The 20246-nt window shown below is 42.4% G+C and overlaps 1 protein-coding gene across 1 annotated transcript in view; it reads left to right on the top strand.

The window, feature by feature from the left end:
* Positions 1-2293: 2293 nt before the first annotated feature.
* Positions 2294-20246, top strand: part of LOC112870436 (sodium/glucose cotransporter 1-like) — a 39009-nt gene continuing 21056 nt past the window's right edge. Inside the window, exons 1-5 of the mRNA XM_086681989.1 lie at positions 2294-2393; positions 4236-4341; positions 5838-5918; positions 10688-10908; positions 18316-18451. Coding sequence (XP_086538115.1) covers positions 2298-2393; positions 4236-4341; positions 5838-5918; positions 10688-10908; positions 18316-18451 — 640 coding nt within the window. The 5' untranslated portion in view covers positions 2294-2297. The remainder of the gene's footprint in view (positions 2394-4235; positions 4342-5837; positions 5919-10687; positions 10909-18315; positions 18452-20246) is intronic.

Below are 20246 nucleotides of genomic sequence, written 5' to 3'. Positions count from 1 at the left end.
TGGCCATGACACTTTGGCAGTTTGTTCACAAATTAAACCTGACCACCCAGTCAGTAGTATTTCCCTGGACATAGATCTTTGCCAACCCCAGAGAGATGAAAACATGTGTATACACACAAATTTGTACATGAAGCTTCATAGCAATTGTGTTCCTAATAGCCAAATCTAGAAATAATCTAAATTACAGTAAGAGAGTAGAAAAACAACATGTGATGTGGTATACTACTCAGCATGAAAGAGGGATCATGCAACAATGTGGTTGAATCTCAACCGAGAACATCAGGCCAGTGAAAGAAGCAGGACATTAAAAAGTACATAGTATATGATTCTATTTATTTAAAATTCTAGAAAAGCCAATCCGTGGGGACAGCTAGGACCAAGGGTGGGTTGAAGGCCTTAACTGCAAACCCTAGGGGGTTTATGGAGGGCATTATGAATGATTAATATTTTGTGAGGCACCTGGGTGGAGCAGTCGGTTAATCATCCAACTCTTGATTTCAGCTCAGGTCATGATCTTATAGTGGTGGGATCGAGCGTCGTGTCAGGCTCCACACTGAGCATGGAACCTGCTTGGGATTCTGTCTCTCTGCCCCTCCCCCCCATAATAAATAAATAGATAAATAAAATCCATCTTAAGAAGAGAATGATTAATATTTTAATATGGCAGTGATTGTATAATTGTGTACATTTTCCCAAACTCATCAAACTTTACACTTAAAATGAGAGAGTTTTATGTGCATAAATTATGCCTTATAAAACTGTTAAAATTTGTAAATATTTGTAGAGCGGCATTAAAAATGTGAAAGGCTTATTTGCCATGTTGTCTAGCATCTGCAATGGTGAAGCCATAATCCCAAGGAAATTACCTCAGGTTATGACTGCATTTTGGGATAAGATCTTCAAAGTAATTAAAATGAAATGATTAGGGTGGGCCCTAATCCAGTATGACTTTATAAGAGGGGAAATTTGGACACAGACATGTACAAAGGAAAGAGAATAGGAAGACACAGGGAGATGACAGCCATCAACAAGCCAAGGAGAGAGGCCTCGACAGATCCTTCCCGCACGGCCCCTAGAAGGAACCAAGCCTGCTGACACCTTGAACTTCTAGCCTTCAGAACTGAGAGATAATAATATTTCTGTTGCTTAAGCCATTCTGTTACACTCAGTGACAGCAGCCCATATGAGGATACTTGGGATAGAAGTGGAACAGTATACATTTAACAAAAATTTATTCACCTACTGTGAGCCTGGCACTGCACTTGGGTCCAAGCATCTAATGAACAAAGAGACATCTTGTGCATGCGTGCATCCCTGTCGTGGGGTGCACGCAGCCTGAGACCATGGAAATCGAAATGAACAGGATTGTTTGGGGCAAACAGCACACACATGAGAGCATGGGCACAGATGACCAGGTTGGAGAGCTGTTGAGTCAAATTCTGTCTCTCCTTAAAATTTTTTTTAAATGTTTTTATTTCTTGGGGCGCCTGGGTGGCGCAGTCGGTTAAGCATCCGACTTCAGCCAGGTCACGATCTCGCGGTCCGTGAGTTCGAGCCCCGCGTCAGGCTCTGGGCTGATGGCTCAGAGCCTGGAGCCTGTTTCCGATTCTGTGTCTCCCTCTCTCTCTGCCCCTCCCCCGTTCATGCTCTGTCTCTCTCTGTCCCAAAAATAAATAAACGTTGAAAAAAAAAATTTTTTTTAATGTTTTTATTTCTTTTTGAAGTAGAGAGAGAGAGACAGAGCATGAGCGGGGAAAGAGCAGAGAGAGAAGGAGACACAGTATCCGAAGCAGGCTCCAGGCTCTGAGCTGTCAGCACAGAGCCGACGCAGGGCTCGAACTCACAAACCGTGAGATCATGACATGAGCCGAAGTTGGTTGCTTAACCGACTGAGCACCCAGGCGCCCCAAATTCTGTCTCTCCTGAGTACTTGTTATATTTGTAGTGTGTGATAAGGTATTTGAATTTGCTCTAGGATTATTTCATGAAAGTGATTTGTCATCATGAGACATCTTCAAATGGCTAGATTTCCTTCTACTTTCAGGAGATTGCTTCTTGAAGACAATAATACTATTGCTTCTCCTTTCTTATTTCCCCCATCTTAACAGGTGGCATGGAATCCAAAGCCAGAGTGGGTGACCCTGCTGCAACTTCTATCCCTGGGCCCCCCCCCCCCCCCATCAGCTGTGTCTCTATGATGACCAGCACATTGTGATCAAGGCGCGTCCCTGTGGGTCTGCCTCTTCTGGCACTCTGTCTGGTGGTGACTTCTCTTATTGCTTGTACAGGTGATGACAATGCCAGAATATTTGAGGAAGAGGTTTGGTGGCTTCCGGATCCAGTTCCTCCTTGCTATTCTGTACTTATTCCTCTATATCTTCAATAAGATCTCGGTGAGTTGTATAAAAGCCAGCCCAAGAAACAAAACAAAACAACAAAAATTCAGTAGGTAGGATGGTGCTAGATTGGTGTCAGCAGTTCACTCTGTGGCCCCATAAATTACTTACGTTTTCTTCTGTCTAAGCTAGAGCAGAGAAAAAAAAATAGCTTAATAATTCTTTGCAAAAAATAAAGGCAGGGGCATCTTATTTGTCTCCCAAGCCTCAGTTACAGGTCCCTCCGCGTTTCTAGAGAACCTTGGCCTTAATCTATGTCATGTCATTAAGTGATGTCACTCCTCTGCTTAAAACAATCCAGGAATTTCCACCACCCTTTCAAGAAAACCTAAGCCCCTTGTTATGATCTGTGAGGATGTTCTGTTCTAGTCCCTGCCTCTCCAGCCTTGTCTCCTGGTCTCCTCCCCTGTTCTCACCAGGCTCTGGCCCCACTGCCTGCCTTATGTTTCTCCAACCTGCCAGTCTTATTCCCACTGAAAGCCCCTGACATTTGTTTCACACTGTGTCTAGAATGTACCCCCCCTCAAAAAAAAATTTCAAATATCACCTCCTTGAAGAGGCCTTCCATGGGTGTACCCAGTCAATCTCTATTTCATTGTTATGTTTTGGTGGTTTTTTTTGTAATACTTGTTACCATGTGAGAATAATTTATCTGTTACCTTTCTGATTATCTGCCTTCTCCACTTCAGTGCAAGCTTGTTGAGGCCGAGAGCCTTGCCTGGCTTGTTCACTGCATTACCCACTGTGCTGAGAAAATTATTGGCACCTAAGGCACTTGATAAATGTGTGTGTGTGTGTGTTTAACTGACTGAATGAGGGGCGTCTGGGTGGCTCAGTTGGTTGAGTGTCCAACTCTTAATTTTGGCTCAGGTCATGATCCCAGGGTCATGTGATCGAGCTGTATACTGAGGGTGGAGCCTGCTTAAGATCCTTTCTCTTCCTCTGCCCCATTCCCCCACTCATACTGTCTCTATAATAAAAACTATAAATAAATAAATACATGCACGCATGCATACAGACATACAATGTGAGTATCACCTATCACACTACATAGAAATTGCCTATTTAGTTTCTGTCACTAAATATAAGCTTCTTGGGGGCAGCAACTGAGTTTTAGTAGCCCTGTGTCTTCTGAACCCTGTCGAGTATCTGCTATGCTGGTGCACAGTAAACATTTGGTGAATAAATGGATAGATGAATAAAGGGAGGATCTCTGCCCATTGCATCCCTACTTTGGAGACCAGAATAACTAGGCAAGAGATTAGCCAGTTAAATGATATGCAGATGCTTTAAAATCAGTGCCAGCCAAACCAGGGATCAACAAATCCAGCCTGCAGGCCAATCAACCTAATGTTCTGCTTTGTACAGTCCTTGAGCTGAGAATGGCTTTTTATAGTTTTAAATGGTTGTGGAAAGCAGTGGCAGTATGTGGCCTGCAAAGCCTACAGTATTTATTATCTGGTCTTTTAGAGAAAAAACTTACCAGCCCCTGTTGAGCTGTCCCCTTTGCCTCTTCCAATGGCAGAACTCTAAGAACAGCTCACTCTCTGAGCATGTTCCCTGTTCTAAGGGTCTAGAGAGGAATAGGCCAAGTTTTGTATGAACTGAATTCATTGGATTGACCCAAGCCCTAAAAGTGCTGACCTTGGTTGAACTCATGGGGCATAAGCCTTTTTTCCCAACAGAACTTGGGTAGCCCTCACCCCATGTCCATTAGTGACGGAGTGAATGTGCTAACCATAGACCACTTCCTGCAGATGGCTTCTAGGGTCTTTATGATACTGCTGTTGATTGAGCTGGAAATGAAAATGCAGCCTGTTTCCTTTGTACTCATTTCAGGTGGAGATCTGTACTGGTGCCATGTTCATGCGACTGGTTTTGGGGTTAGACGTCTACCTGGCCACCATAATCTTACTGACAATTATGGGCATTTATACCATCACAGGTGAGGTTACTGTAACCACACAGGTATTTATACTGACACAAAAGCTCTACTTTTTTTTTTAATGTTTATTTTAGAGAGAGAGAGAGAGTGTGAGTGGGGGAATTGCAGAGAGAGAGGGAGACACAGAATTCGAAGCAGACTCCAGGCTCTGAGCGGTCAACCCGGAGCCTGACGTGGGGCTTGAACCCACGAGCTATGAGATCATGACCTGACCCAAAGTCAGATGCTTAACCGACTGAGCCACCCCGGGCGCCCCAAAGCTCTACTACTTATAGTGGAGTGCTAGTAGACAAGGAGGCAGAGGGTCTCAGCTTTTGCATTTTCCCTAAGTCTGTAGATCATACTGCTAGGCCTGAGGGGCTGGAACAGTGAAAATAATGGAGGCAGGGTGCCTAAGTGACATACTACCTCTAGAAATCAGATCAGGCCAGTGGGGGCTTTCTAAGGGCATTGGCAAGGATGGCAGTGATCATGTTTGGAGCGGGCCATCATCTGACACTGCAGGCTGCTAAGTAAAAGAGTAGAAACAGAAAAGGAATTAGGGGGAGGCAGCAGCTTCAGTCATCCTGGTCACCTGGTAACCTGATCAGGCCATCAGATAGCATCTTTTATGTAGGCAATTCTGTCCCAGAGTCTCTGCCTAAGTTTTAAAAAAAATTTTTTTTTAACGTTTATTTATTTTTGGGACACAGAGAGACAGAGCATGAACGGGGGAGGGGCAGGGAGAGAGGGAGACACAGAATCGGAAACAGGCTCCAGGCTCTGAGCCATCAGCCCAGAGCCCGATGCGGGGCTCGAACTCACGGACCGCGAGATCGTGACCTGGCTGAAGTCGGACACTTAACCGACTGCGCCACCCAGGCGCCCCTCTGCCTAAGTTTTGAGAGCGGAGGCCCTCATCACTTGTTTTTTCCAGCCACAGTGCAAATCTTGGATGCTGGTGAGTGTCCCTGGCAGTTTACCACTGTCTGAGTGAGGAGGATCAGGGTAGGGTATGGAATGCACTCAATTAATGGCTCTCAATGCACAAGGGAGTGGGAGTTGGGGGTTTCTTCCTAGGTGACATTTGGTAATGTCTGGATACATTTTGGGTTGTCCCAACCAGGGAGGGGGGGGTGGTGCTGCTGGCATCTAGCATGTTGAGACCAGAGATGCTGCTAACTGTTGCTTCCAAACTGAGATTTTGTGATTAAAGATGTACTTTTTTGCTTAGGAAAACTACCAGCTTTTCATTCATCCAAAAAATGGGAAGTAAAGGGAAATTGGGACATAGAAGGGCAAGATAAGAATCCAACAAAAGATCATGAGGGATGTTAAAGAGAGAACACAGGATGTACCAAGACTAAGCATGTTATTGTAAGACCTACTGACTTAAAGGTACAAAGGTGTGAATGGAGAGATCTGGAAGGAGACAAGCATGTAGAATAGGGATACAGAAGTGACTTTCAGCAGAGTCTCAAATGTTGCTTTTGTTTCTCTTTCTCCTACCTATTCAGGTGGTTTTGCAGCTGTAGTTTATACTGATACCTTACATGCTGCTGTTATGGTTCTGGGATCAATCTTGTTAATGGTCTTTGGTAAGTCAATCTTGGAAGACTGGGCACCATGGCTGGAATCTTCCAGTCTGATTGCTGTCTGGGCCATTTCAGCACTTTCATCTTTTGCAGATGAGGAGACTGAGGCCCTCAGATCCCTTAGAGCATTATCTCAGGTCACACAAAAAGTTGAGAAGTAAACCTTTGCTCACTTCAGAAGACATAGAAGTGGTAATGACAAACTGTAGTGCTTTGGGACAGTGATCGACTGGCCCACCACACTCATCCCCACCTCTGTGCCTCAGCCCATGCTCTTCCTCTGCAGTTATAAGCCCCTCTCCTTTTCATCCACGCAGTTAAATCTACCCATCAAGGTCAACACAAGACCCACCTCCAAAAATGTGATTCTGTTATTATTCCATCTACGTGTCTTTTCTTCTGTGGACTCAAATCACTACTACACACACCTTGATATTTTTGTGATACATACCTTGATTGTTCATTGATTGTGTCATATAAATAAATCATACCCCTCAGCTCCAGAACTTCTTAAGAACCAAAACCATTGTATCCTGCACACAGTGTGCAGTCTGAGGCACATGGTAGATGCTTATTAAGTGGTAAGAATGAAAATAATAGCTAACAGAAACCGAGTATCAGGTACCACATAGGCATTTATCCATATTAATCTTCACATCACTGTGATGCATAACTACTATTGTTATCCCCATTTTACAGATGAGGAAACTGAGTTATTCAGTTAAGTAACTTGCTCATGAGACACACTAAGAGCAGAACTCATAGCTGAGTCTCTAAACACCAAATTCCACTATGTGAACTAACATATTATAATACCTGTAGTGGCAAGTACATTTAACCTTAAAATGATAGTTTTCTCCCACTAGCTAAGATAATGACCTCAGTGAGGTTGGTGTTACCCACTGCTCCATGGGTCAGAGATTGGTCTTACATAAATCTGGAAGGAAAAACTCTTGTCTCAGGTATTGAAAAATTATTGAAATGGTACGTGAATACAGTTGAAGGACTGTGGTTCCGTAAAGCATGTTGTTGAGCCCCATTGAATGAGAAATGATAGAATCAAACAGAGTCACATAGTCCTCTTAACATTCAGTAAGCATTAGTGTGCCATGAGGTGTACTCAGAGCTATATTGCTGGAACACAAAATACACATCAGGCATAATCTAAGGAATTTTTTTAATGAATTGGGAAGCACTGACTAATTTGAATGACAAAGCCCTAAACTATAGAACACACTAAGCCATTGTTTTTAATTGCGTACTAGTGTTAAACATCAACAGTTTTTAAATCCGCCACCCTCACCCCAATAGTTGAAAATGACATCTGACTAAACTTTAGGAGCAGGTGGAATATTCCATTTAATGTTACCAATTACATCTCTAAGTAATTATATATTCTTTACTCTTATAGACTGAATATTCGTCTCCCTCCCAAAATTCATATGTTGAAATCCTAACCCCCAAGGCGAAGCCATTGGGAACTGATTAGGTCATAAGAGCAGAGCACTCATGAATGGCATTAGTATCCTTATAAAAGAGACCCCAGAGAGCCCCCTCACTTTTTCCACCATTTGAGGACACATTGAGAAGATAGCCATGTATGAGCCAGGAAGGGGATCCTCACTAGACACCCAATCATCCAGCACTTGACCTCAGACTTCCTAGCCTCCAGAGCCATGGGAAGTAAATATTTGCAGTTTGTAAGTCACCCAACCTATGGTATTTTCTTATAACTGCCCAAACAGACTAAGACTTTTTCTGAGAAATGTAATGGGATTTTTTTATAATTAGGGCATTCATGTTGGTAGGTAAACTATTTTAAACTAATGGGATAATTGTTTTCTTTTAAAAATATACAAGATCTTATACATCCAAATGAGTATCGTCCAAACTAGTCGCCATGAGACCCCATACACATCCAGTTGCAATTTTTTGTTTTTAATTTTTAGGTAGTACACACACAAGGTAAACAAAACAAAAAGGTACACAGTGAAATATTCATTGCTCTCAGTTTCTCAATTCAACTCTCCAGAGACAACTAGTATTATTAGTTTTGTATATATCCTTCCAGATATATTCTTCATGTATACAATCTTTTTTTAATCTATGAGAGACATGTTTTAACAGAATCAAAACAAAATTTTGCAGTCTGTTATTCCACCACTGGTTCTATATCTTGGGCAAATTTCTATGTCCGTGAATGGAGATCTATTAAATCTTTTTGTTTTTGTATTTGTAGTAAACTTTATTGAAAAGTGCACAAGTCAAAGTATGTAGCTAGATGAGATATCACAAAGTGAACACAGCCTGGTAACAAGTACCCAGGTCAAGAAGTTATCTTTTTTTCCCTTGCTTTCCAAACTTTATACCTTTTGTTTCCTTTTCTTGCCTATTGCACTGGCCAGGGTCATGAGTACAGTGTTGAATAGAAGTAGAGACAACAGACATCCTTGTCTCTTTGCCAATTTAGAGAGAAATCTTTGGATATTTCACCATTAAATAAATCATTTGCTGTCAATTTTTGGTAAATACTCTTTGCCAGGCTAACAAGTTCCCTTCTAGTCCTAGTTGGCTACAATTATCATGAACGTGTTTTGTTTTTTTTTTTAAGTTATTTATTTTGAGAGAGAGGGAGGGAGAGCAAGAGCAAGAGCACACCAGTGGGGGAAGGGCAGAGGGAGAGGGAGAGAGAGAGAATTGCAAGCAGGCTCTGTGCTGTCGGCACAGAGCCCGACATGAGACTCATACTCATGAACTGTGAGACCATGACCTGAGTTGAAATCAAGAGTTGGATGCCTAACCGACTGAGCCACCCAGGTACCCCTATCATGAACAGGTTTTGAATTGTAGCAAGTGTTTCTTCCACATTTACTGAGATGATTATATTATTTTTCTCCCTTATTCTGTTAACATGGTGAATTATATTGAATTATTTTTCAGTGTTAACTCAATCTTGAATTCCTGGAATAAACCCAGCTTTGTTGAGACATACCCTAAATTATCCTCCAAAGTGGCTGTATTAACTTATATTCTCAGCAATATATGTCAGAATATGTGTTCCCTACCCTTACAGCCAATAATTGATGTTTTAAGCCTTTTTAAAAATTTGCCAAATAGGGGAAGGAAAAAAAAAGTATCTCATTCTTGTTTTAACTGGAAGTTTCTAGAGACTGGTGAAGTTAAGCATCATTTTATATACTTAGTGGCCATTTGGAGTTCCTCTTTTGTAAATTACCCACTCATATTCTCTACTATATTTCTTCTGAGTAGTTTCCCTTGGCTATTGTTGTATAAGAGTTCTTTATACATGACACAAATTTCTTCTTTTGGCCTGACAGCTTTTTAACTTGATTTCAGTCATATAAATTTTAAATTTTGAGGTCAAATTTACCAACTTTCCTCTTCCATTTTGTGACTTGTCTAAGAAGGTAGACTAACTCAACTCTCTAGTTCTGTAGTTCATGAAGATAATTCTGTTTTTTTCTAATAACTTTGTAGTTTAGTATTTTGCTTTCTTTTAATCCATATGGAATTAATTTATAGAAGTACCATGAGGTGTCTTATTCATTTTATAGTCACTCAGTATTCTTTTATTGACTACTTTCAACTCTAAATGATTCTGAACACATTTCAATAATCAAATCTGTATCAAAGGAACATGTTTTAATATGCCAAAATAAAGGGAAATTTTTAGTTAAGTGGAACTATGGGTGTTTTGTGCCTTTTAAAAACATTTTTTTTAATGTTAAGATTGTATACCACTTAGGATATTGACAGATGAATGCTATGACTGAGGAAAATTTCAAATATGACATTTTATAAGCATTTTGTTGGCATTGCAGGAAAGTGAATATTAATTTCTATTCTAGCCAAGATTCTTTAGAAAGCTTGTGATAGAACTTTAGTTCAAAACTAGCATAAGCAAGTAAATACCTTCTTGGCTCACGTAAGTAAAAATTCCAGAGGCACAGTACCTTCAGTGATGCCTAGATCCAGGGTTCTGAATGAACCAGGTAAACAAGAGAGCTTCAAACTGCCAGACTAGCTCAGAACCCCAAAGAAAGGAAGCAGGCTTTTTTGGTTCCTTAAGCAGAAGTCTCCTGGGACAGATTCTGATTAGCCCAGTTTGGGTCTCATATCTATTCCTGACACATCAGCTGTTGCCCATGGGACAGAGCATTGGCCAGGCCTGGGGCACATGCCATATTGGAATGGTGGACTGTTTGATGAGGCCCACCTAAGCAACACCGGATGGAATGCAACTGGAAAGAGGGGTTCTGCTACCAGAAGCTGGAGTGGGGGGAGGGGGGCACACACAGCCACCAATGTCCACTGTACTCCCATTTCTCTTTGGAAGAGATGATGTCTTTTTTTAGGCACATACAGTTTTTTTTTTTTTTCTTAAAAAAATTTTTTTTAACGTTTATTTATTTTTGAGACAGAGAGAGACAGAGCATGAACGGGGGAGGGTCAGAGAGAGAGGGAGACACAGAATCTGAAACAGGCTCCAGGCTCTGAGCTGTCAGCACAGAGCCCGACGCGGGGCTCGAACTCACGGACCGCGAGATCATGACCTGAGCCGAAGTCGGCCGCTTAACCGACTGAGCCACCCAGGCGCCCCTAGGCACATACAGTTTTGACTATTTTTCAGTCCATTGTGCTTTTTATACTAGGTACAGTCAATGAAACTGGGTCTGACTTTGTAATCTTGGGTCTTCAAACATATGTTATTGTGTGGTGTAAGATACTGATAAATTTTATCGTGTTTTAAGCCTTTCAGGAAGTGGGAGGATACCAGGAGCTACTGAATAAATACCCACATAGTAAGCCAGACCCAATCCATGAAGGAAATTGGACTGCCAAGCCAGAGTGTTTTATTCCTCGCCTGGATTTTTTCCATATCTTCCGAGATCCCGTCAGTGGAGATCTCCCATGGCCTGGAATTGTCTTTGGCGTCTCCACCCTCTCCTTATACTACTGGTGCGCTGATCAGGTAATTAGACGTGGTGCAGGTACATTGGAGGCTGGTCGGTCTCAGTGCATTCTAGGCTTTACCAGTCTCTATAGGCAACAGCGGGCCTGACTGCACTCAGTGATCAGGTTTCCCTTCCAGTCTTTACTTATTGCCTAAAGAACTTCATCAGAAATTCTGTTTAAAAGGAATTTCACTCACAGTCCCATTATAACCCATCATCTATTTTCATTGTTTCCTTCTTCCCATCATTATCACATGAAAAACATGTCAGTTTTCCCCAACTGAGTCTGTAAATTAAATGTAACCAATCACTATTTCAGTTGGATTTTTTTAAGGACTCAAATTCTGAAAATTATATGGCTCACTATCAATGGTAGCTCATTAAGTAAGCTGTGAAATATTCACATGGTGCAAAGGCAATAGAGAAATGAAAAGAAAGTACAGCTATACACAATAACATGGATGAATCTTCACAGCTTGATTTTAGACACAGAAGGCTAGGCACTGCATGATTACATTTTTATAAAGTTTAACACAGGCAGTGCTAACTTGTGTCATTTAGGAATACATAGTAATTGGCATATATATAAAGAAAAGCAAGGAAGAAATAAAGTAGTCATGAAAGCAGTCATATCTGGAGCAAGGGAAGGGGTTGAGATGAAAAAAAGTCCCACGTAGCAGCATTATTCACAATTACCACAAGGTGGAAACAATCTAAATGTTCACCCACCAATGAATTAATAAAACAGAATGTGTATCCATTCATTGGAATACTATTCAGCCATATAAAGGAATGAAGTAGGAACACATACTACAACCTAGATGGATCTCGGAAACATTATACTAAGTGGAAGAAGCCAGACACAAAGATCACCTAATGTATGATTCCTTTTATATGAAATGTCGAGAGTAGGCAAATCCATAGAGATGGAAATCCAATTAGTGCTTGCCAGGGGCTGGGAGAGAAGGAATGGAGGGGGACAGTTTAATGGATGTGTTTGTTCTTCTGGGGTGATGAAAGTAGAGAGAGGTGGTAATTGCATAAGATTGGGAATGCACTAAATGCTACTGAATTGTTCGCTTTAAAATGGTTAACTATATATTATGTGAATTTCACCTTAATTTTTGCAAAAAAACAAAACAAAACAAAAAGCAAAAAAAGAGCCACAGGGAGGCTTCTGGGGTACCTGCAATGTTCCATCTCGATTTGGATGGGTGTAGACTGTATGCTGTTAATGTGCTACCGTGTACTTTCATATTTATATCACAATAAAAAAATACTTTCATATTTATATCACAATAAAAAAAAGGTTTAAACATTTTGTGGAAGAAGAAAATGCTATAAATCCCTAACCCAAGTTTGAAACTGAACAACAAAGGGAGAGAACTTGCCAAACCAGATATTTAAACATCTACAAGGTAGCAATAATAAAAATAGTTTGAAATATCCAAGAATAGACACACAGACTAATGGAACAGAATAAAGAGGTCAGGCAGATTTATGTACTTATAGGAATTTAATATGTATCTAAGGAGGCTTCAGAAATCAACAGGGGTGTGGGGCACCTGGCTGGCTCAGTCAGTAGAGCATACAGACTCTTGATCTCAGGGTCATGAATTCAAGCCCCAGGTTGGGCTTGGAGCCTAACTTAAAATAAAACTAACTAACTAACTAACTAACTAACTAACTAACTAAATGAATGAATAGAAAGGAAGGAAGGAAGGAAGGAAGGAAGGAAGGAAGGAAGGAAGGAAGGAAGGAAGAAAGAAAGAAAGAAAGAAAGAAAGAAAGAAAGAAAGAAAGAAAGAAAGAAATGGGGGAGATACATACTCTTTGTTAGAAAACTTAGTTGTTAGAAAACCAATGGACTATCTGGAGTAACAAAACTTCACCCCCAGCCAGCACTTAGTACAAAGGTAGACTTCAGGTGGGTTAAAGACTTAAATGTGGGAAGTGAAACTATGCATCTAAGGAAGGGTAACAGAATATTTTTTTTTTAATTTTTTTTTCAACGTTTTTATTTATTTTTGGGACAGAGAGAGACAGAGCATGAATGGGGGAGGGGCAGAGAGAGAGGGAGACACAGAATCGCAAACAGGCTCCAGGCTCTGAGCCATCAGCCCAGAGCCTGACGCGGGGCTCGAACTCCCGGACCGCGAGATCGTGACCTGGCTGAAGTCGGACGCTTAACCGACTGCGCCACCCAGGCGCCCCCAGAATATTTTTAAGACATATCAGGGAGTACAAATCATACTGGTTTGATTACATTACATATAAGTACTTTTTATTTTTTACTTCTTTAAGTTTATTTTTGAAAGAGAGAAAGAGTATTGGTGAGCATGAGCAGGGGAGGGGCAGAGAGAGAGGGAGGGAGGGAGAATCCCAAAGGAGAAAGAGAGAATCTGGTCAGCATAGAGCCCAACACAGGGCTCAAGCCCACGAACTTTGAGATCATGACCTGGGCCAAAACCAAGAGGTAGATACTTAACCGACTGAGCCACCCAGGGGCCCATACATAATAAGTACTTTTTAACAAAGAGTATCATAGATAAAGTCAACAGATGACAGATTAGAGAAGATTATTGGATTTATCATGAATAAGAAACAATAGCAAATCCATAAGAAAAAGGAGCTCCAATAGAAATGTGGGCAAAAGATAATGACAGGCCATTTATAAAAAAGGAAATTCAAACAAGCATTAATGCTAACAAGCATATAACCCAGAGTTATCACATAAGTACAGCTTAAAACCACAAGGAGACTGGCAAAATTAGAAAGATTGATAATGCCCAGGTCAGCCCTCACACAAGGGCTCCTGGGTGGCTCAGCCAGTTAAGCACCCAGCTCTTGGTTTCAGCTCAGGTCATAATCTCGTGGTTTCATGAATTCAGGCCCCAAGTTGGGCTCTGTGTTGACTGTGTGGAGCCTGCTTGGGATTCTCTGTCTCCCTCTCTCTCTCTGCCCTTCCCCCACTTAAACTATCTCTGTCTCTCTCAAAAAAAAAAAAACAAAAACAAAAACAAAAAAAACTCGTGCACTTCTGGTGGAAGTATAGACTGGTGTGATCTGTTCTGGAGGGTAATCCAGCAGTATTTTATAAAAGTAAGTATATCGTACTCTGAGCTAGCAGTGGTGTTCCTCAGAAGCTACCTAAAAAATCCTCATGCAAGTTCATGAGGGACTATAATATGCAATGTTGATCACAGTGTTGATTGTGCTGGTTACTCCTAAGTGGGTAGATAAAATGGCAGGGGGGCAGTAAGACTGTGGAATACCATACAGTCATGAGAGCAATGGACTAGATGACATGTAGCAACACTAAAGGGTCTTTAAAATGTAGTGAGTGGAAAGACAAGAAATGAGATCCAGAGCACAATACATGGGTATTCTCTCTAATATAGCTCTGAGGATTTTTTTTATTTGTATTTTTGCCGATCTATTTACCACATGTTTATTGATCTTTCTGTATTTTTCTTTTCAGTTTCTTCTGCAAATTTAAAAGTTGCCCCTGGCCTTTCACTTCTGACAATGGGTAAACTAGATTTCCTGAACTACCTCCCATAACAAAATTTTCTAGTTCTACTGGGTAAAATGTAACAAGCATCTTTTTGTAGTCATAGCAAAGCTCATAAGAAAGGAAGAAAATCTCCAGAGGCCAAAAAACCAAAGAGAGTAGTGAACTCAAGAGAGTTACGCTGAGGGGCACCTGGGTGGCTCAGTTGGTTAAGCATCTGACTCTTGGTTTCACCTCAGGTCATGATCTCACGGTTGGTGAGTTTGAGCCCCACGTTGGGCTCTGCACTGACAGGGTGGATCCTGCTTGGAATTCTCTCTCTCCTCTCTAACCCTCCCTTGCTCATATTCTCTATCTCTCAAAAATAAGTAAATAAACATTTAAAAGAGAGAGAGAGGGGCGCCTGGGTGGCGCAGTCGGTTAAGCGTCCGACTTCAGCCAGGTCACGATCTCGCGGTCCGTGAGTTCAAGCCCCGCGTCAGGTTCTGGGCTGATGGCTCAGAGCCTGGAGCCTGTTTGCGATTCTGTGTCTCCCTCTCTCTCTGCCCCTCCCCCATTCATGCTCTGTCTCTCTCTGTCCCAAAAATAAATAAAAAACGTTGAAAAAAAAATAAAAGAGAGAGAGAGAAAGTTAAGCTGACACTAACACCTATGGTGCCCTGAGAGCATTTGCCAAGCCAGGATTTCCGAGGCTTAGGTTTAACTGGCCAGGTGAGAACAGGAGAAAGGCCTTGAGTTCATGAGTGGTGAAGAGTGAAGGCTGTTACCTCAGTGAAAAGGTGGACTGGGAAAATATCTGCCCACCAGCAAGGAGAAATAGCTGAAAACAAACAAACAAACAAACAAAATCAACCTGAGCCCCAGGAGGAAGAAAAATTCTCCCCTGAGAACTCACAAGGGAAGACTAGCCTTCCTATACATTTAGGTGTTTAATTAAAATTTTTAATTTAATTTAATTCCCTGAATTGTCAAGGAAACCCCATGGGAAGAAATGAACATAAACTCATCCAAAATTTGTTACACATTGACCCGGCAGGAGTAATGGCAGATTTTCCCTGGAGAGATGCACCCTCAGCCGAGGTCTTGCAGGATTCCCACAAATGAATGCCTGCCCAACATGAGCCCCTAAGCTGAAATTAGAAGACACGAAGAATCAAACCACCTTGAGCCAGAAACAGCAGAATTAGTACCCCCAAACTTCAGAACATTGAGGTATACGATACCAAATACAAAAAAAAAAGTTTAAAGAAATAAAAATGGAACTAAAAACATTAACACCATTCTACCAAAATGATCAGTCAGATTTGATAATCAAACTTCTAGATATGAAAAATAGGCTTACTGAAATGTGAAACTCAGTAGCTGTTAAAATAGCAGATTAAAGGAGCACCTGGCTGGCTCAGTGGGAGGAGCATGCAACTCTTGATCTCAGAGTCGTAGATCACATTAGGTGTAGAGGTTACTTAAATAAATAAACATTAAAAAACTAGCAGATTAAGCATAGCTGAAGGGGAAAAAATAGTCATCTGAAAGAGATAACTGAAGAAATGGAAAGCACAAAGCTGGAAAGTATGAAAGGGAAACAAAGTGACATGGAAGAGAGAATCAGGATTAAAATATATCTCGTTGGAGCTCCAGAAGAAAAGGAGAGAGAAGCAATATTTAAGAGAAAGTGGCTGAGAAGTTTTGCCATTGCTAAAAGAGCAGGAAGCATTGGATTCCAGAATCACAGTGAATCTCAAGCAGAAATAATTTACAAATCCACACAAAGAAATGGAATGAAACCGTAATGAAAGTTCAGAACATCGAAAACAAGGAGATTTTGAAAGGTACCTAAGAGGAAAGATTACTGATGAAAGAAGACAGTTATACCAACAACAGGCTTCTCAGCTGCAACCATATAACCCATGGCAGAGGAGTAAAATTTTCAAAGGCATTGAGGAAACTGTCACGTCTAAAGTACATGCCCAGCTAAGGTATTATTCATGACCAAGGGCAAAATTAAGACATAACCTTCCCTAAAGAAGGACTGAAGGATGTACGTTAAAAAAAGAAAAGAAGGGGCGCCTGGGTGGCTCAGTCGTTAAGCGGCCGACTTCGGCTCAGGTCATGATCTCGCGGTCCGTGAGTTCGAGCCCCGCGTCGAGCTCTGTGCTGACAGCTCAGAGCCTGGAGCCTGTTTCAGATTCTGTGTCTCCCTCTCTCTGCCCCTCCCCTGTTCATGCTCTGTCTCTCTCTGTCTCAAAAATAAATAAACGTTAAAAAAAAAATTAAAAAAAAAAAAAGAAAAGAAAAGAAATACTCATGAGCAAGAAAAATAGCAAAGATAGTGACAGGTCCTGAGCAAATGGGCTGAAAAATAATAATTACAAGTACAGGAAGTGAAAAATAGAACAAAACTAAAATATTGGACCACAGTTTGGAGTTAAATCTGTCTGTGGACTCTAAATTGTTCAGAAGGGTGGGGATGTTGATTTGAAGACTTGTATTTGTAGACTTGAAGTTGCATCTATGTGAAAATTTTACGGGTCATTATTAAATACACAGAAGTAGAATACATAACTTCTAACTAGTAAAGAAAGTGACTTAAGAAAAATGTTTGATTAAAAGAGAAGCAAACAATCTGAGGGAAGGAAAATTGTTAACTTTGGGCCACCACCATTTTTAAACAATAGTCCTCTCCTTGCCCCACTTTGTAATATATGATAATGTACAAAAGTGCTTAGGACTTCCTACATGGATGATGTACTGCCTTTCTGATCACCCTTGCCTCAGAATGAGAGCCAGCTTTCTGTCCTTGCCCTCCTCCTTCATCCCCTCTCTTGAGAGACTGGCTCTTCTGTGCACTGGGCTAAGTAAAGACCAGGAAATGCAGCCTGGCTGCCCACCCACACCCGCTCAAGTGGAAGCCTGCGTTCACTGAGAGGCCAGCAACAGGATACCATTGGACCTCCTGAGAAACAGTACCTGTTGCATGAGGAGGACCACTTTGGGGCTCTTCCTCCTATTATTAAAATCATGCATTTGGACAATAAACAAAACATAAAAAGAAGATGACCATCCTGCCTGCTAATTTTCCCATGCCAGGATTAACCACTCTAACCATGTCACTTTATTCCTGTGCACTTTTTTTCTCGGTACAGAGCCACGGTGTACAGCCTGCTGTTGGATCCTGTATGCCTTTTAGTTACCATCACACTGTGAGCATTTTTCACATTATCTAAATGTTTTTCAGAAACGAACTTTGAGTACATACATAATACTGCATTGTTGTGATGCACCGGACCGTGTCTTTATGTGCTTTCTTAAGTGCTTCTCCACCTGCCAGCTGTAGCATTCTGTTTGGCCTGAGTGCACACTGCTTCTTATGGCAGGAGCACTATGAAATGGGTCGTGAGACATCTCCTAGGAGATTTTGCGTTTTAAAGATCTATACTGGTTCATTTCAATTTAGATGAACAAAGTTGGTCCCAGTTCTGAAAATTCCTTTGGTGCCGGGGACCCTTTGCTTTGATTGATGTCACAAGGGCCCTCTTCCTTCTGCCCCGCAGGGACAGTCTGTGCCCTCTAGGAGGGAGTCTCGTCCTTGCCAGGGGACAGTTCATAAGCACTGTGCCTCTGTAATTGGTTTGCAGTGCTAACAATGAGGCCAAGGTCACGCACACCATTCCTGTCCCTTCAGGCAACTGTGCACTGAGCAAAACATGCTATTGGTCACGTGCATCTCCTCTGGCCCTGCCTGCCCTGAAGATGCCTGGACGATTGGGGTGAGCAGCTTAGCAAGAACCCACCAGAGGGCACATCCTGCTGCTGCAGCAGGTCACAGTTATCCTGTCTGTGCCGTGGTAGCCCACACTTGATTCACTGATAGCCCCACCCCCCGCCTCACCCATCTGTGTTTCCTTGGCAGATTTTTGTCCAGCGATGCCTGGCAGGGAAGAACATGTCTCATGTGAGAGGCGGCTGCGTCCTTTGTGGGTACTTGAAGCTGCTGCCCATGTTTAGCATAGTGATGCCGGGAATGATCAGCCGCATCTTGTTCCCGGGTAAATTCTTAATTCTGATGTGTTCACACTGATCTGTTTTCTTAGAGATCTAGAGGACGTTTAGGGTCATCAGGCCTCCCACAGTATTGGGAGGTGTTGAGATGCCCCAGATTCCTTTCTAGGGAGCTAAGGGGTTCGGATTAGGGATGCTGCCGAACAGAAGTCTGGCAGAGACCATGGATGTAGGTGGCAAGAGAGAAATTCCATGCGAAGAGTTCAGGCAGGGAAGAGCTGACCAATGCTCCATGCAGCCAGAGCCCAGTCTCTGCCAGAGCTTGGAGGCACAATCTGCAGGAAGGCTTACTTACTCCCCTTGCACTGATGCATCATCATGGCATGCACGCCTTTGTGCCAGGTGCTGTGCTGGGGATCTGAAAGATGCTATCACTGCTCACTTAGACCTTGAGGAGGGCTTCTCAGAGGGGGAGCTTGATGTAAACCCCCAAAGTGGGTCTGACTCAGGCCCACGTTCTTTCTACTAAATGCTATTAAAGCATCTCTGTTTCCCTTAATGAGCTATCATAATTCTGTGGATGTCTTATTCCCATTTCAGCCTTGTCTTACTAGCCGTACCAGGTTTGTTTATTCATTAAACCTTCATGGAGCACTTTCTCTGATAGGTGCGGCCACTATGGCAAAGCAGGTGGCTTCCACGGGAATCTTCTGCTGCTGAGCTTTGACAAGGCCAAACAGAATGTAAAACACTTCTTATTGCTAAGTAACAGGTGCAGGAGACATCTCTAAGCCTAATTCATCCTTCATTCTGCCCCGAGGCATGCCTCTTTTTAACCCTAATTCCCTTCCAGTTTTAACAGAGAGAAAGGCCTTGTTTCAGCATTCCCAGATTTGGTCTTTGACTGTCAGGTGGCATTTGGGGGTCTCATGCCTCCTCATTGGTTAAGAAATATGCTGCTGTGCTCTCTAGGACTCCAGAATGCCCTGGGCTTTGTGGACCTGCCTCCCTACCCCACTCCACAGCAGAGACCACCCTGCTCACTAAAGAAGAAGACTGGGAAGAGTCACATATATCTTGGACTCTAGAGAGGAAACTACTTAGGGAGAGGGGAAAAGAGCGGGGAATGGCTTCTCCCTCTAGCTGGAATGGGTTTCGAGAACCCCAACTCTCTCCAGCCTTCTGACCAAGGGGTGAACAGAGTTGATGGAATGCACTGGTGGAGAGCCCTTGGGGTGAGAAGAGCCAGGAACCACCTGTCCCTAGTCCTCAGAAATGGCCAGATTCACATATCCATTTGCACATGCCAGGTGTATAAAGCCAGAAAGCCACTTATCATGGAAGCTTGGCACCTGTCCATGTTCCTGGAAGAATATGCTTTTCCAATAACCCAAGTGTTCTTGGCCCTAGATTCTGGGTCTCTCCCCTGGCCAGAGCTGGGGGCCAGACACTGCCAACTGCCAAGGTGTGGTTCTTGAAATCTGTTTTTCTGTTTAGGACACTGTATTATTTGGGGCCCTTGGTTGAACATGACATGCACCTTTTTAGCTCCTCTTTCTTCAGAGCTAGTGTCATCCTCAGGCCTTCTGTTGGCAAAGTGGTCACCAGCTGCAGCAGACCTCTATCCCACCAGCTCAACAATACCCACCAAGTGTTTCTTTTCCCTATAGTTCCAGCAAAAATCCTAGAGGAGTCTTAGTGAACTCACTTAGTGATAGGGACCAGTCTTGTAGCCAAGGGGAAGGAACTTCCAGAATGGCCAGGCCTGGCTCCTGGGCCCTTCCTATACCACCCCAAGTATCTCAGAGGTTCTGTTACCCGAAGCAGGAGGCAGGGAGAGTG

Source organism: Puma concolor, chromosome D3 (assembly GCF_028749965.1).
Source record: "Puma concolor isolate L17-30 chromosome D3, mPumCon1.1.hap2, whole genome shotgun sequence".
Lineage (NCBI taxonomy): Eukaryota > Metazoa > Chordata > Mammalia > Carnivora > Felidae > Puma > Puma concolor.
The sequence above is the reverse complement of the archived record's forward strand: the minus strand, read 5'-3'. Positions and strand labels throughout refer to the sequence as shown.